Source organism: Schistocerca americana, chromosome 2, assembly GCF_021461395.2.
Source record: "Schistocerca americana isolate TAMUIC-IGC-003095 chromosome 2, iqSchAmer2.1, whole genome shotgun sequence".
In the NCBI taxonomy this organism is placed as follows: Eukaryota; Metazoa; Arthropoda; class Insecta; order Orthoptera; family Acrididae; genus Schistocerca; species Schistocerca americana.
Window position 1 is genome coordinate 705,161,958 of NC_060120.1, and position 18,863 is coordinate 705,180,820.

Here is an 18,863-nt window from a genome sequence, read left to right on the forward strand (position 1 = left end):
TCAGATAGTACTGATGGAGGACATCGGAAAAGTTAAAAGAAGAGCAGCTCGTTTTTTATCGAGATATGAGGGAGAGAATACCTCTGATATGATACGCCAGTTCGGGTGGAGTTTTTTGATGTGGTTTAATCGTTTCCTGTGAATGCGAAAACATTTATTTCGGGTCTACCTACATGGAAGTAATGATCAATGTAATAAAAAAAGAGAGAAACTTAAGTCTTTGTTTTTACCGCGCGCTTCTCTAGACCGTTACGATGAAGAAATAGCTTGAAGGTGATTCGATGAGATGTCTGCCAGACACGTAATTGTGGATTGTATAGTCATGTACATGTAGATGTGGTACAGAAACCATTATATCAGCAACATTTTTGTGTTTTTTAACAGTTTCACGCCTGTGGACATAGCGTCTGTGTTGTCGTATGATAAACTGTAAATTTTCTTGAAAATAATTTTTGAAAACTTCACAAAATATGATGAATTCAGAGTACCAACCGACGAAATTACTTCCGATTTATGACTGTGAAAGTGTTCCTTTTATTTACTTGCAACTACATAAACTGTTATCAAATCTAAATTTTCTTACACATACTGTTGTTCTTTAAATGAATGCTGCGACCTACGATCTTAGCACTGTCCTTACTTGTATGAATCTGCGTAATCTTGTCACGAGCTGCTATACGATGTGCGGTGAAAACTTTTATAGTTAAATTTAATGAGATACCCAACGCTCGCCTTTAACAGCATGGCAAATACAAAGCAACTAATAATGCAGGTTCATCCTTCATAAAGGTTTTCTCGGTGCATATCGTCCTCTGTATCAATGTGCAGGAAATCGATGTAATCTGATACCCGATGAATAAAAGTTCACGAGGCATTTAAACTGATACATGACGAATAACAGCTCGAATGACACTTGAATGGCTTCGTCTTTTTAGTAAAACTCAAGAACCGACAGAATGGTGCGTTTGGTTTTGGTGACAGCAGTTATTACCAACAAAATGGAAATGATCCGGGAGGGCCCCTGCGGGGCAGGTCCGGCCGCCTTGGTGCAGGTCTTACTACATTCGACGCCACATTGGGCGACCTGCGCGCCGGATGGGAATGAATTGATGATGAAAACAGCACAACACCCAGTCCCTGAGCGGAGAAAATCCCCGACCCAGTCGGAAACCGAACCTGATCCCGTAGGACGGCAATCCGTCACGTTGACCCCGATAGCTATCGGGGCAGACAGTTATTACCAACAGATACTGTCTCACCCGATTCCTCTTACTTTTCTACTCTGCCGTTTTCTTTCTCGCTACCAAGATCTCTATTACTAGAATGCTAGTGAGGTGCATAAAATGTAATTTCTTCTTAGGCGGCTTATATTACCTGACAGGAAACAAAGTGAAGCCTGCAGAACAGCAGGAGGAAAGGGAGTAAAACTTCACGTTTTGGAAGGGTCCGTGCTCTTATTTCAGTGATCATAAACTGGACTCAAATTTCCTAATAACTTGGCACTATGATTATGCACCCTCTTTGGCCTGTCTCCAAGCACTGATTCGTTTGTAAAGACACTGTACCTTCTCCAGAGACAAACCGACCCACAGCTGACGTAACTGACCTCAAGACTGGCGCTGGAACAGAGTTAACGTGAGAATTAATCCCACGCACGTTCTACTGGGGCAGGTCTAGGCATCTTAATTGCCAAAGAAATTCCTTAGTATAACACAGTTTCACACAGAGACACGTGCCATCTGTGGGCGACCATCATGTCGCTGAAAACTGTCCCCACAATACTGCTGCATGAGAGATAACACTTGAAGGCGGAGGATGTCCGTTACGAACCATTATGATGTCAGTGTACTCGCAACCACTACCAGCCGTGAACTAAAATCATGCCAGAAGGCTACCAACATTATGACCCCAGGTTGTTGTGCATATCCAACACGTCGGAAGAGTGAATCTTCACCCCAGGTCACCATAATACTTACCGACGACGTTCATACACGGTAGTGCAGAACCGCGATGCGTCGCTGCACACAATACGATGCTATTCGTCAGCGGTCCACGCTTCCCCATAACGGCACCACCCCAAACACAGGTGTTTGTATTGTGGTTTTCACGGCAACCCACTCAATTCCCTACTCCAGCTGTTGGTAGTCTACATCTACATCTACATCCATACTCCGCAAGCCACCTGACGGAGTCTGGCGGAGGGTACCTTGAGTGCCTCTATCGGTTCTCCCTTCTATTGGTCTCGTGTTGCTCGTGGAAAGAAGGGTTGTCGGTATACTTCTGTGTGGGCTCTAATCTCTCTGATTTTATCCTCATGGTCTCTTTGCGAGATGTACGTAGGAGGGAGCAATATACTGCTTGACTCTTCGGTGAAGGTATGTTCTCGAAACTTTAACAAAAGCCCGTACCGAGTTGCTGAGCGTCTCTCCTGCAGAGTCTTCCACTGGAGTTTATCTGTCATCTCCATAACGCTTTCGCGATTACTAAATGATCCTGTAACGAAGCGCGCTGCTCACCGTTGGATCTTCTCTATCTCTTCTATCAACCCTATCTTGTACGGATCCCACACTGCTGAGCAGTATTCAAGCAGTGGGCGAACAAGCGTACAGTAACCTTCTTCCATTGTTTTCGGATTGCATTTCCTTAGGATTCTTCCAATGAATCTCAGTCTGGAATCTGCTTTACCGACGATCAACTTTATATGATCATTCCAATTTAAATCACTCCTAATGCGTACTCCCAAATAATTTATGGAATTAACTGCTTCCACTTGCTGACGCCCGGGTTCCCGGGTTCGATTCCCGGCGGGGTCAGGGATTTTCTCTGCCTCGTGATGACTGGGTGTTGTGTGATGTCCTTGGGTTAGTTAGGTTTAAGCAGCTCTAAGTTCTAGGGGACTGATGACCATAGATGTTAAGTCCCATAGTGCTCAGAGCCATTTGAACCATTTTTAACCAGTTGCTGACCTGCTATTTGTAGCTAAATGATAAGGGATCTATCTTTCTATGTATTCGCAGCACAATACACTTGTCTACATTGAGATTCAATTGCCATTCCCTGCACCATGCGTCAATTCGCTACAGATCCTCTTGCGTTTCAGTACAATTTTCCATTGTTACAACCTGTCGATACACCACAGCATCATCTGCAAAAAGCCTCAGTGAACTTCCGATGTCATCCACAAGGTCATTTATGTATATTGTGAATAACAACGGTCCTATGACACTCCCCTGTGGCACACCTGAAATCACCAACCAATGGTGCGGAATGACATAGGATGTTGCACGGAGACAATTACTTGTTCTCGGATAGCAGGCACAGATGTAACAGGGTTAAAATGTGTTTAGTGCACAATACGACAATCCTCCATTGTGGCGGTTTGATGTTGTCGACCGCCTTCACGTTCCGTGTTGTCCAACATCAGGTCACTGTCACAGCTAACTGCCCCACAAATCTGGCCAGCCTTCCAACTGGAGACCTACAATGAGGCCGCTTCCAAACTCTGTAAGGCGCTGAAAATGCTGTCTCATACGAATAAATGAAATCACCGCGTTCTTCGCAGTGATCAATCAACATCTGACGATGTTCTGGCTCTGAGCACTATGGAACTCAACTTCTGAGGTCATCAGTCCCCTAGAATTTAGAACTACTTAAACCTAACTACCCTAAGGACATCGCACACACCCATGCCCGAGGCAGGATTCGAACCTGCTACCGTAGCGGTCGCGCTGTTCCAGACTGAAGCGCCTAGAACCGCTCGGGACGCTGTTCTCGCCGTATGTATACCCTACCACAACACTAACAACACTCGTAACAACACTGAACATGAATGACATTACTGTAGTCGGATAGCCATTCCGCCTGCAACTCTGATCATTTACATACCAGCCGATGACGTGCACGTGTCCGTAGTTGCACCGACATCCAATCATTACTTCTAGGTGCTTCGCGTTTCTTGTCAGCGAGTGTAGTTTTTCCTTATCCAGTCGGAATTTTCGGCAGGTTAGAAATCATCCTCACTGTAGGAAGTAGAGAGCAGAATTGCAGGTGACCAGGTTTTGCTGACTGACTTACTGGTAACGCTAAAACGGTTCCCCTATCATTCATAGAATTTGTATCTCTCATCACTGCTTTCACCTCTGACAATATTGGTTAATGTGAAAAAGATCGACTTGCAGCGTAGATCGGAGGCCATGTTAAACAATTAATGCCACTTCTAGCTGTGTAAATTAGTTCAATGAGCGAAGGAAAGTAATGGTATATGATTTCCGATAAGACACTATGTTTAAACGAATTGTGAGGCTGACTATATTTCCACCTCGGTGGTTTACCTGAGTCACTAACAATAGTGTATTGATTTTTCTTTAAATAGCTAAAATTTCGGATAACGCGCAGTAAAAACGCCAACAAAATAATACTTGAAAATCTGTTAGGCTTAGTTGAATACTAAACTATACTAAACTCCGCCAGGCCAGGCCATGAAGGGCCAACGGTACCGACCGGCCGCCGTGTCATCCTCACCCATGGAATTTCGAATTCGTGACGAAAGATGAGTGCTAAGTCGCCCTTCGTTGCCTTGCCCGCCGTCCAATTCCTCATCTTATCAAACACCGTCATTTTGCGATTCAAACATTCCGGGAAATCAACATACCGGAAAACCAAGTCGTATATAGATTTACAGCTTCGAGCACTATTTCACGAATATCACATGAAGAAATTAAAGAGAATTTCTCCACAAATGCTGTGACTTACGAGGTGGCGTCATAAACTTAAGAAATTGGGATCCAAATCACATTTTTTTTTATTACACACTATGCAAATGACAGTACCAAATGTTTCTCCTTGAAACACCTGACTTCTGTAGAAGTTTCGCCTGTTATGGTATCAAGACTTTTATCTAGCATCACAGTTGTGAATTGCCAAATTAATCTTATCATCTTCGTTTCCTTATCCAGCTTTCCCATAGATAATATGTGGAATAAAAATTAGTCTCCACATATATCCACAAGCTACAACATGTTAGGTTGGGCACCATTAATATTTAATCTCACATTTGTCTAGTTCTGAATCCTGCGGTCGAATGACGGCTGTACGTAAGCCACCGTAAGAGCTGCAGTACCCATAATTTCACAGTTTTAGCCCTTTCGCGACATGTACGAAATGTTAATCACATTTTTCTTGACTTTAATGGAACGCTAGTTGCAGAATTGTAATGCTGATGAATACCGCCTCAATCGTTGATCTGCCACTGGAGTAGTTCAGCATGCCTGCGACGCTTTTTCGCTTTCTTAATGAACCCGTGACTCAATGATCCATTCTTTTTTGGATTCGCTTTTTATCCTTTATCAGTCTTTCCGGGTAACGGTCAAGAATTGCCCAGCAATGCTTAATAATCGGTAAGTATCGATCGACAGATGTCCCTCTAATACACCTCCTTTCATCAGCTAATGAGGTTTACTTAGGTACCAGTCTTATTAAATAATAGTACTTTCTACTGCTTCGTGAATAACATTCAGGTAAATAGTAGCCGTGCGGGATTAGCCGAGCGGTCTAAGGAGCTGCAATCATGGACAGTGCGGCTGGTCCCGGCAGAGGTTGGAGTCCTCCCTCGGGCATGGGTGTGTGTGTTTGTCCTTAGGATAATTTAGGTTAAGTAGTGTTTAAGCTTAGGGACTGATGACCTTAGCAGTTAAGTCCCATAAGATTTCGCACAAATTCGAACATTTTTGTAAATAGTAGAGGCGCAGAGGGAGGATGACAGAGAGGGGATATAGACTCTGTTGTGTGTGCAAGGGGCGTTCAGTAAGTAATGCAATAGGTTTTTTTTCTATAAACAGACTGTTATGATTGTGGACTGTAATACATCATATCATTCCCTACTTTTTGGCTACAGAAGACTGTTTTTCAACATATTCTCCGTTCCACGCGACGTCCTTACGCCAACTTCCTAGGATAGCCATGTGTCCTCATGGTACCACTCTACTGGTCGAGTTTTGCAGCATCAATAACTTCTCCATCATCCACATACTGCTTCCCACGGAGTGCGTCCTTCACTGGGCCAAAGAGATGGAAGCTGGAAGGTGCATGACTGGTTGTTGGGTAAATGAGGAAGAACAGCCCAATTAATTTCTCTGAGTTCCTCTTGGGTGTGCAGACTTTGTGAAACTTTATGTTGTCATGGAGAAGGAGAAGTGTGTTTGCATTTTTGTGGCGATGAGGAACACAATGAAGTTATTCTTTCATTTTCCAGATGGTATCATAGTACATTTGTGAGTTGATCGTTGCACCATGAGGGAGGACGTCATACAGAATAACCCCTCCAGAGTTCCAGAAGACCGTCGCCGTAAATGTACTGGATGAGGGTGTGGCTTCGAACATTTGCTTCGGAGGAGAAGTGGAGTGGTGCCACTCCATGGACTGCCGTTCTGTTTGGGGTTCGAAGTGTTGAACCCACGTTTTACCGCCTGTGACGATGTTCGACAAAAAATTGCCACTATCAGCTTCGTAATGCGTAATCAATAGCGCACAGAAGATCTTTTGTTGCTTTTTATGGTCTTCTATAGTCGGCGAGAAACCAAGCGGGCACACACTTTTGTGTATCCCAAATGGTGGACGACTGGGTTAGTACTACCAGCAAACACGTCCAGTTGTGCAGCGAGGTGTTTCATTGGGATCCTCGATCACTTCAAATGAGAGTGTCCGCTCGCGGGAAGATCGAACAAGTTTGCGCGACCTTGTAGCGATGATGACAAATGCCCCGCCCAACGACTCACTGTGCTTATGTTCACTCTAAAGTCTCCGTAGAAATTCTGAAAGCACCTATGAATATTTGTGATGCTCTAGATTTCTATCAAAAGAAATTCAATGACAGCTCTCTGCTTGGAACGCACCTCCTTTATAGGTACCTAAAACTAAAGTCCGTCCGAACAGACCTTGGAAGGCCCAACGGTGCCAACCGACGCCGTGCCGTTCTCAGCACACAGGTGTCACTGGGTGCGGATATGGAGGGGCATGTGGCCAGCACACCGCTCTCCCGGCCGTATGTCAGTTTACGAGACCGGAGCCGCTACTTCTCAATCAAGTAGCTCCTCAGTTTGCCTCACAAGGTCTGAGTGCACCCCGCTTGCCAACAGCCCTCGGCAGACCGGATGGTCACCAACCCAAGTGCTAGCCCAGCCCGACAGCGCTTAACTTCGGTGATCTGACGGGAACTGTCGTTACCACTGCGGCAAAGCCGTTGGCATTTACAGATATCAGGTGGTTGTAACTAAACTTTCCCTATTGAACACGTTATAATACGGGAATTAATTACCGTACGAATACCAAACATGGTAGCATGGCGTGCATGATTTCCATACACCACAGCTCCGCCGTTCAGTTCCTACTATGGCCACCAGTTGCCGTGATCAGTCAGAGTGGTTCATAGTCTCACGCACCTGACCAGTCGCCGTGCACTTGTTGACGTGTGAACATGATCTTGAACAAAAGGAGCAGGGCATTCATGGTGAAGCTCTATTATCAAAACCGCAGTAATGCTACATATGCATTTCGAGAATATCGCCGGCTGAAAGGATTGCGGAAGGGTCCTCTTTGTTCGCCTGCTCTGCGGAACTTCGAACGAAACGGTGAACTGGGCGTCGCTCTGGGAAGAGGCCGACGACCGGTTGCAAGGCGGGTGGTCAATGAAGTCGCTGTTGTTATGGCAGACAACGTTGCGCGCAATTCCCGATCGTTAGACAGTGTGCGTGCTGTGTCACGACAGTTGAACATCCCGTGCTCCACTGTACGGAGGGTGCTTCGAACCATTCTCAAGTGGTATCCGTACAAGATCCGTATCGTACAGCAGCTTGCACCAGAGGACGCACATCGACTTGTTCACTTCGCTCTCCACTTTCCCGCAAGGATTGAAGTTGACGAGGGCTGGCCCTCGACCATCCTATGGGCAGACGAAGCTCATTTTTCTCTGACGGGTGAGCTGAACACACAGAGAATTGCTGAGTGTGGGGATCTTCACCTCGAGTCACAGTGCATGAACTGCCGCTGTATGGTGAACGTGTCACCGATCAGTGTGGCTTCGCGACTACTTTGTCATTGGTCCATTCTTTTTTGAACAAGTTGGCGCTCAAGAACCGAAAACGCCCAGTGTGACTGGCTAGCGTTACTGAAATTTGCTTAGCCAGAATGTCATGCCCACCCTACAGGAGAGAGACCCATTGAACAGTTTTAATACAAGATGGGGCCCTACCGCGCATCGCTCATGAAGGCCACCTGCATCTCCGAAACACATTTGGAAACGATCGAATTATCAGCCGATCGCTTCCAAAAGCTTGGCCGGCGCGATCTCCTGATCTCACCCCCTGTGATTTCTTGATAGTGGGGACTTGGTTTACCAGGGAAACATTCACATGTGTGCTGGTCTGCAAGCCAGCTGCGGTGGCCGAGCAGTTCTAGGCGCTTCAATCCGCAACCGCGCGATTGCTACGGCCGCAGGCTCGAATCCTGCCTGGGGCATGGATGTGTGTGATATCCTTAGGTTAGTTAGTTTAAGTAGTTCTAAGCTCTCGGGGACTGATGACCTTAGATGTTATGTCCCATAGTGCTCAGAGCCATTTGAACCATTTTCGCTGATCTGCAGCGCAGCATATCAAGAGAGGTAGCCAGCATACCTATCGACATGCTTCGTTCTGCTGTGTAGAATGCAATCCTGCGCTTTCAGACACTTCTGCACACTGATGAGCGCCACATTGAGCCCCTTTGTAGCAGGAATGGTACCAGTCTGTAATAGTACGACGTACCGTAGTAGCACATTAAAAGTGTTTCCGAACACTTAATTCTGCTTTATTTATCTTTCCCGTATCCTTGACATTAATGATACCAAGTTTGGTCCTCGTATGGTGATTATTTTCCGTGTTATGACGTGTTAAATAGGGAAAGTTTGGTTATAATCAACCGGTATTTTGAAGGCTACGTATAGTACCACGACCCATCGAAGCTTTATGAAAGTAAAGGTGCAAAAAAGAGAATATTTCACAATGTCCCACAACAAATTCAAAATTTTTGCAACCAAAATTGGCTGACAAAAATGTGTCGCATTTTTATTGAACACTCCTTGTATACTGATCTTAGGGGATAACTCCCTTAATTTTGCGGCCTGCTAGTATGTTTTTCTGAACGTTCCCGATATAATGCCGATCGTTGTACGCACTTCTCACCTCAAGATCGTTATTAACACGTTGACTGCCACGAAACCGCCACCGGCCGCTGGCCTGGCGGTGAACATCCGCTATGCAGACGGCAGTAAAAATGTTACTATAATTCTTTGTTCCACTGAATGAAATTAAGGATGTGTAGATTTTCGATATTATATTGGAGAAGAACTATTTCAAGTGTCATCATGTAATCCATTTTACTGATAAAATACACTGAGGTTACAAAAGTCATGGCAAATATCCTAATATCGATTCGAACCTCCTTTTGCCTGTCGTAGCATGAACTCAAAAAGTCGTTGGAAGTCCTCTGCAGATACATTGACCCATGCTGCCTTTTAAGCTGACCATAATTCCGAAACTGTTGCCGGCGCAGGATTATGTGAACGAACTGACCTCTCATTATGTCCCACAAATATTCGATGGGATTCATGGGGTGCGATCTGGATGGCCAAATCACCGCGCGAACTGTCCAGCATTTTCTTCAAACCAATTGTGAACATTTGGGGCTCGGTGACATCAAATCGTTGTTTGGGTGCATGAAGTCCATTAATGTTGTAAATGGCCTCCAAGTAGCGGAATATAACCAGGACCTAGTCCATTCCATGCAAACAAAGCCCAAACTGTTATGGAGACACCACCAGCTTGCACAGTGCCTTGTTGACAGCTTGGGTCCATGTCATCGTGGAGTCTGTGCCACGCTCGAACTTACCATCAGTTCTTACCAATTTAAATCTGGACTCATCTGACCAGTCCATCGTTTTTCAGTCTTCTAGGTTCCAACCGATGTGGTTACAAGCCCAGCAGAGGCGCTGCAGGTGATGTACTGGTGACAACGACACTCGCGTCTGTCAACTGCTGCCACAGTCCACTGACACCCCATTTTGGGTCACTGTCCTAACGGATACGTTCGCCGTATGACCCACATCCATTTCTACTATTATTTCTGGCAATGTTGCTTGTCTGTTAGCACTGACAACTCTACGCAAACGCATCTGCTCTCGGTCGCTAAGTGAAGGCCGTTCGCCACTGCGTTGTCTGCGGTGAGAAGTAATGCTGAAATTTGGTAATCTGGGTACACCCTTGACACTGTGCGTCTCAGAATACTGAATTCCCTAACGATTTCCGAAATGGAATGTCCCGTGCCTCTAGTTCCAACTGGCGTTCCGCGTTCGAGGTCTGTTAATTCTCGCCGTGCGGCCATAATTACGTCGGAAACCTTTTAACATGACTCACTTGAGTAGAAATGACAGCTCCGCCAATGCACTGCCGTCTTATACCTTGTGTACGCGATAGCGCCGCCATCTGTATATATTCATATCGCTATCGCATGGCTGTCCCCTCAGTGTATACTGTAAAACTTGACGATATATCGGCGCATAAACTTTATTTGCTGCCTTTAGTATTTAATGCATAGCCTTATTCATCAGTCCAAATGTGAAGCCGTTTCACGCGTAACAATGCACATTTCATTTACATTAGATTTATTATTATTATTATTATTATTATTATCGTTAAGCTTAAGTGCTAAATTGTTGCTGTGACTAATCCGCATTTCTGTTCGTTGACAGGTCTGTACAAGAACGCCATAGCAATGAGCGGATCAGCTCTGAGCCCCTGGGGTTTCTCGAGAAACGCAACAGACAGAGCAATACGCTTCGCGCAGCATTTGGGATTCTCAGGGCAGAACACCACAGAGCTTGTAGATTTTCTCAAAACCATGGATGCACGGACCCTAGCCAACGACATTTACTACGCCCTTTCAGAGGAGGTATGCACTTGCTCGAAGTTACTTACATGTGCTTACGTCAAAAATGTTCATTTCTACTGTATTTCGTATCTACAAGGACGTGCTGAAAAGTAATGCCTTCGAATTTTTTGTGAAAGCTCTTAAAGATGGCCAGCTGGAGTGGTCGAGCAGTTCTAGGCGCTACAGTCTGGAACTGCGTGCCCGCTACGGTCGCAGGTTCGAATCCTGCCCCGGGCATGGATATGTATGCTGCCCTTAGATTAGTTAGGGCCATTTTTGAACCAAACCATGAAACGTGGACTACGAAACAATCGAAGGAAATCATTTGGTCAGATGAGTCTTGTTTCACATTGTGACCAACTACTGGCAGAATTTACATTCCAAAAATGAAACATGGCGGGGTTCGGTGATGATTTGAGCAGCCACGTCGTGGTATCCTATGGCCCCCATGTTTACTCTGCAAGCTCGAAGTACAGCCAAGGATAATATGACCATTTTGATGATGTTGTACAGGTGTTGTTCTACCAAGAAACGACGGGAGAATCAGTTAACTTTATCATTTTGGCTGCAGGTCCGTTCCGTGGTACGCTGTTTGTTCTCAAATAGCGATGCTGTTTTCCAAGACGAGAGGGCCTCTGTTCACAAAGGTCACATCTTCCAGAGCTGTTTTTCTGAGCACGAGGAAAAATTGTCACGTCTCCCCTGGCCACCCCAGACACCAGATCTCTTTGTTATTGAGCCTTTGTGATCCACTTTGCTGAGAAAGGAGAATAATCGCTATCCATCATTGTTACCCGAACTTGCCACTATTTTGTGGGAAGAATGGTACAAGATTACCTCGAAAACCTTACAGGACTCGTATTTATGCATTCCGAGACGACTGGAAGCTTTATGAATTGCGTAGGTTTTCCTACACCGTGGTAATGTGTTGCGTTTCTATATTTTTGCCAGCCTCTGTACATCGTGGTCGCGCCGTTCTAGACTGAAGCGCCTAGAACCGCTAGGCCCCACCGACCGGCTTTCACGGTTTGGGCACCACATTTTCCTCTTAATGGCATTTGGATCACTGATGTTTATTTTGGAAATTCAACTTGTGTTGTAATTCCCTACTTATGGAGGTCCTCCATTGGTGATGCCTCGACGCTAACAGAGCTCGCGAGTGTCTTCTTGTTTGCCGGCCGGTGTGGTCGAACGGTTCTAGGCGCTTCAGTCTGGAACTGCGTGACCGCTACGGTCGCAGTTTCGAATCCTGCCTCGGGCATGGATGTGTGTGATGTCCTTAGGTTAGTTAGGTTTAAGTAGTTCTAAGTTCTAGGGGACTGATGACCACAGATGTTAAGTCCCAGAGTGCTCAGAGCCATTTGAACAATTTCTTTGTCTTCTTGTCCTCCTCTTATTTTTCGTCACAGTCCGCTTCCAGGATCATCTGTTACGATCATTCAACTTACACTATCGTCCGCGATGTGACTTCGGGAGCAACGTTTCTTCGCTTTTCCCGTATGCGGTATAAATCTTAGATTCGGTGCCTCTTGAAACAATAAAACTGCGGCTACCCTGGTTACGGAAGTACCCATCATACGAGCACCAACAATTAGCCCAAGTTCGAAGTACTTAGCTCAGACATAATGCACTCACAACTGCGCAAAATACTGTTGCGACCACGACTTGCACTGGTAACATTATGAGGACATTGTACAGGCTTGGCTAGCATTTGCATTTATGTTCAAGCAAGCATTTCTCGTGGCGTTTCAGTATTTTTGTCCAACCACTGTAGATGTCCAGAGGGGTAGGGTTCAGCAGCCAAAAATCAAACGTCACGTCCTCTGCCTTCCCTTAACTTGGCCACTCAGTGTAGTATTGAGACAGGACTAGCGGCAGCACAGTTAGTGACTGTCGTTGAAAACTACGGAACTCCAGTTGTCAATGATGGTGGAGGTGGAAGTCAACTGTAATGTCCCGTCACGGTCAACAACGGAGCAACTGACCATCATAGTAAGTAGTTACAAGCGCATTCGTGTAGACCAGAGTAATTCACATGATCCTGCTGTGTACAGTGATGCTAAACAGACGGACAGTAGAAACACCTTTGCTAATAACTGTACATCGAAAGAAGAATATGCATAGCAGTAACGAAACTAAGCTTCTGATGATTGTTAACAGCTAAGCTTGGATTTAAAGTCGCATTTTTATGGTGCACTTGGCGGACGTAGGCTCTCCGCAACTACACCCTTAATCGAAGATATGTTGATGTTGAAATGATATAACAGCAGCTCTGTCTACATTTACTGACGCAGAATTCGTTCTTCAACGATCTGCATTCTAGTCTACCCTGTGACAACACCTTCATCCGCTTACGTGATGGTCTGCTCTGAGAAGTATCGGACAATACACCTAGATAATGCGCTACGCAGATAATAGTATCCACAAACATCCAAAATAATATGTTCAGGACGTCAGTATATTTCCTCTGTCTCCAAAATTCCCAGCTCGTAAACCCTACCGAACATAATATACATAATTCCCCGAGTCGTAGCCTGTGATTTGCAAATCTTGACTGAAACACTTTGAGCTCTTTTAGCTACTATGACTGCCGTAAACAATACTCTCGATGCTGTCAGGGTAATATGATCTGGTAGTGTAAAGAGCATATTAACAGTTAGACATATTATTCGGAGACACAAATTTTCCAATGTCGTCCGACGTAAATCTATGTTCGTAGGCGCGTTTCTACATCTGAAAGACGATTTATACTAAAATTTCTCGCCATTCGCATAAGAGTGACGCTACTAGCGCCACTATAATAATGCAAATCAGGTTTGCTTTAAATACACGCTGTAACTGTCATGAGCGTCAGTTACCTTTGACAATGGACATTATGAGTTGATGTTTGTCAACAATGCCTCTAAGGCAATAGTCGAGTTGTGATACGCCGGTCTGCACGAAAATCGGCATCCGCGAGATTTGGAAGCGTCGGGAGCGGTGGCTGTGGCACGACATCCCGAGCGTCACCGGTCACGGCGCTCAGCTTCTCTATTTCCTGGCGCTTTAATTTCCTTTATCCATTATCAAACAGCACTCCTATCAACTGTATCATTGCCATACACTGTACGCAAACTTTTATGAATGTTCAGCACTGTTTCTTTTTCCGCAATTAAGCATTCCATAAAAGCACGTGGCCCGTAGCGAATGTCTTGCGTAGATGTCGTTTTTATGGCTCACAATGTCCATCTGAATGTTTATTAGAGTATTGTGTAAAAATGTGAAGTAAACCAGTCAAGAACTTTTACACATTTTTGCTAACGACGTTTCCCTGTTATACGTTATGTATGACGTGTCTACGTATGGGTTGTCTCTGAAATGAACACCATTATCAATAGCTCACTGAGTTTGAACGAGGTCGTATAATAGGACTAGGAGAATCTAGATGTTCCTTAGCAATATTGCAGAAAGACCTGGAAGAAATGTAGCCACTTTACATGACAGCTGACTACCAATTACGACTTTGGGTGAAAGTCGGTTCTGCCTCGGTGACTGTGATGGCCGTGTGTTGAGTAGAAGGACATCAGTTAAGGGCCTGCAACCAATCTGTCTGGGTGCTGGACACACTGGACCTACGCCTGGCGTTATAGTCTAGGGTGTGATTTCATATGCCAGCAGGAGCACTCTCGTGGTTATGCCACGCTCCCTGACCGCACATGTGTGCCTCAGTCTTGTGAATCGACCTGTTGTGCTGCAATTCATGAACAGCATTCCAGGATGTGTTTTCCAACGGGATAACGCTCACCCACATACCGCTGGTGTAACTCAACATGCTCCACAGAGTGACGACATGTTGCCCACAGACCCCTGTTACAACCCAACATGATCTATAGAATGTCGACATGTTACTGTGGGCTGTCCGGTCACCAGATCTGTCTCCAGCAGAGCACATATGGGACATCATCGGACGACTCCAGCGTCATCCACAAGCAGCATTAGCCGTCCTTGCATTGTAAGTGCAGCATGCATGGAACTCCACCCCAGAAACTTGTACAACACAATGCATGAAAGTGCATTCAACATTCAGCCGCTTATTAATATACCAGCATTTCACATTTGCAGTGGTTTATCTCGAGCTTACATTAACCAATCATCTTGCAATGTTACAACTTACACATGTTACATAGACAAGTGTATTCCCGAAACTTCATTACTCTACGTTACTTATTTTTTGGTGTTGCGATTTTTTTCTGTCAGTGTATTTTTATTTCACTACATACTCTTCAAAATTTTTACTTCAGAGCAGGTATATATTTCATTATGTCCTTCTGTGATCGCTGCGGAAGTTGGGCTAGCCGGAGGAAGTGTATATCACTTTATTTGAACCCTTAATAATCACTCGTACTGTATTCACGTTTGTAGAAAGTACTACCATGCTGATTTTAAAGTACGAGGTGCGGCTAGAAAAAAACCGGACTGATGCTGGAAAAAACATTTATTTACAATTATTTACAATTTCATGTTATCTCCTTCAATGTACTCTCCTCCTCGGTCTCTACACCGCTCCATACGAATTTTCCACTGTTCATAGCAATGCTGCAGATCATTTTCGGTAAGTCCATACATTACTTCCGTCGCTTTTTCTTTTACTGCTTCAACAGTCTCAAATCTAGTTCCTTTCAAAGCTGACTTGACTTTAGGGAAAAGAAAAAAGTCACAGGGGGCCAAATCAGGTGAGTAGGGTGGATGATCTAAGATGGGAATGTTGTGTTTTGCCAAAAACGTCTTCACTGACAACGCACTGTGAGCTGGGGCATTGTCTTGGTGAAGGATCCATGACTTTTTTCTCCACAAATCGTTCCGTTTTCTCCGTACTCGCTCACGTAGGGTAGCCAGGACGCTAATGTAGTAATGCTAATTCACTGTTTGTCCCTCTGGTACCCAATCAATGTGCACAATCCCTTTGATGTCAAAAAAACAATCATCATTGCCTTGAATTTCGATTTTGACATTCGTGCTTTTTTTTGTCGTGGAGAACCAGGAGTTTTCCAATGCATCGATTGGCGTTTAGTTTCGGGATCGTAAGTAAAAAACCACGATTCATCGCAAGTAATAACATTTTGTAAGAAGGTGTGATCACTTTCAATGTTTTCCAGGATGTCAGAACAAATCATTCTTCGGCGTTCCTTCTGTTCAGTTGTGAGACACTTTGGAACCATTTTTGAACACACTTTGTTCATGTTGAAACTTTCATGAAGAATCTGCCTAACACTTTCCTTGTCAACTCCTGTTAACTCAGACACTGCTCTGATTGCTAAACGGCGATCTTGTCGAACAAGTTTACCGATTTTTTCAATGTTTGCATCAGTTTTTGCTGACAATGGTCTGCCAGTGCGAGTGTCATCACTGGTGTCTTCGCGGCCATCTTTAAATCGTTTAAACCACTCAAACACTTGTGTTCGCGATAAACAATCATCGCCGTACACTTGTTGTAACATTAAAAACGTTTCACTTGCAGATTTTCCTAGTTTGAAACAAAATTTGATGTTAACACGCTGTTCTTTCTGTACACTCAACATTTTCCGACGCACAGACAAAACGTCAACTACTTAAAACAGACGCCACGGGCAGACTGAGTGCAGGAGGCAGATGAAACTCGAGCAGTAGGCGGAGCGAGAGTCACGTGACAGGCCACGCGACTTTCAGCCTTATTGCATTCGTTTTATTGTTTCACCAGTACTAGTCCGGTTTTTTTCTAGCCACACCTCGTATGGCGCGGTTGCCTTCCTTTCATTGTGGATTTATTTGCTCAGCGATACGCTGTGTTATAGACAGAACAACATAATAATGTATGCCTAGTATTGATAGAGTTCGTATGTCAAGGAATGGAAAAAAATGTGAGCAGTTATTCCCACCAAAATAGCACGCCCGTTATCCTGTATAGGAATCCATAGACGTCTGCGTGTGATTCTGACGTTACAGAGACGTCAACATGGCGGTAATAATAAAAGGGGTTCAAAGGATGAAATGATTTCTGTAGCATGAGATCAGGGAGTGCAAGTATGGCAATGAATGCTTTGACAATTACTTAATAAAATGAAGAGCTAATTCGTAGTAACACGTTTTTGGGCTCAAAACAGATGTGAGTAGAGTACATGAATCAATGTGTGGCATACTAGCAGGTCCTCTAGTTCAGATCGGGTGACAAGTCTTGAAGGATGGGATTAAAGTTGCTGCATCATTTGCGAATAAAACCGAGGGAAGTGAACCTCTGTACCAACATTCTTTCATTTTAAATATGCATTTATTTCGTCGAGAACGAATAGGAACATAAGATCCTTTCGTATAAGTAACATTTTATCCTTTTTGTGAGGCTCATCATATATACTACTACACACAATAGAGAAGTTAAGGACTGATAAATGAAAGATACTGTTACTGACAATGCAATTGTTATAATGTAGTCCTATCAATATAGTCAATTCTACTTCAGAGGCTACAGTATTTGCATGTAGTAGTAGTAATGATATGCAGAATGTATCTGTAGCAGCATTAGGAACCTATCATTTAACGTGCTGTCCTAAATTAAAATTATCTATGTGTAACTGGTACTCATTAAAACAAAATAAAATGTTGATCAAACACCCCTGACATGTTATCTTTGTTGTGGTAAAGAAGCTTACAACACTATCTCATACATACAGTTGCCATTTATGTATTGTCTAAGTTTTTTTATCAACGTTGCTACATTTACTTTGAATTATTGCGTATGTAAGTGTTAACATAAGAATATTTTTTGTGATAGGATAGTCAGAGTATCGGCACTTGCGTCTGGGCCCCCAGTGCCGAACCAGAGCACGAAGCAGCGTTTATCACTGAAGAACCGTGGCGGCTGGTGGCTGAAGGTCGCTACAATCGCGTCCCATTCATGTCGGGAGTCACGGACCTCGAACTAGTAAACAATATTCACGGTTTGTATGGAAAGGATTTACAAGTTCCTTTTGGATGACAACTCTCAATAGGTTTAGAGCTACTATTGTAAATTGTTAGTATTACTACTACGTGTCTCCGACATCAGTCGTGATTCTGCAGCTTTGTATATACATGATGAAAGAGAAATACCGAAATCAGTCGCATGAGGACATTGAAATAATTCGATGGCGACAAGTGAAAATTTGTGCTGTAATTTATTGTACACTCCCAATATCCCCTGTTAGTTCTATGGCTACGGGTTCTAAATTCTTGCACACTCATCCCTCTCCGTTGATAGTAAGACCAGGATAAACGAAACTTGATATCGATTGGCGTTAAACTGTTTATCAGAATAATTTCCTCTAGCAAATGAAGGAAAATGAAAGGTACACCAAATATTGACATGTTTGATTTACAGAAACCAAGGAAAGAAATAACTAAATATAGGTATACGTTTAACAACGAAGAACAAAGTTGATAAATAATAACTACGAAGTTATGGGGTTTTTAAATCATGCTGAAAGTTTTCGCCTGACTCGAAATGTTCCCTTGGTGTTCAGGCCGAAGACTGCTTTTATGCAACCATTCACGCTAGTCTATTCCGTGCCAGTTTTTCATTTCTATAGAAATACAGCAGCCTATACGGCTTGACTTACTAACAATAGTCAGGCATTGGTCTCTCTCTAGAAGTTTCATTCCCCCGCCCCCGAACTGCCTCCACACATACAGTTCGCACCATTATCAAACTGATGATTGCTTGACGCCTCAAGATGTTTCCTATCACTCAATGTCTTCTTTTAATCAGATTCTTCCATAAAGGTTATTTTCTCCCTAATCCGATATAGCACCTCTTTATTGTTTATATCTACTCCTCTAATTTGCAGCATTCTTCAGTAGCACCAAACTTCAACAGCTTCCACTATCTTTCTATTTGAATATCGCTTATCGCTAGCGTT

At 44.0% G+C, this 18,863-nt stretch overlaps 1 protein-coding gene across 1 annotated transcript in view; it reads left to right on the top strand.

Annotated features, from left to right (window-relative positions):
• LOC124596356 (esterase FE4-like) overlaps window positions 1-18,863 on the top strand; it is a 45,806-nt gene that overhangs the window by 12,753 nt on the left and 14,190 nt on the right. Inside the window, exons 6-7 of the mRNA XM_047135464.1 lie at window positions 10,778-10,977; window positions 17,741-17,906. Coding sequence (XP_046991420.1) covers window positions 10,778-10,977; window positions 17,741-17,906 — 366 coding nt within the window. The remainder of the gene's footprint in view (window positions 1-10,777; window positions 10,978-17,740; window positions 17,907-18,863) is intronic.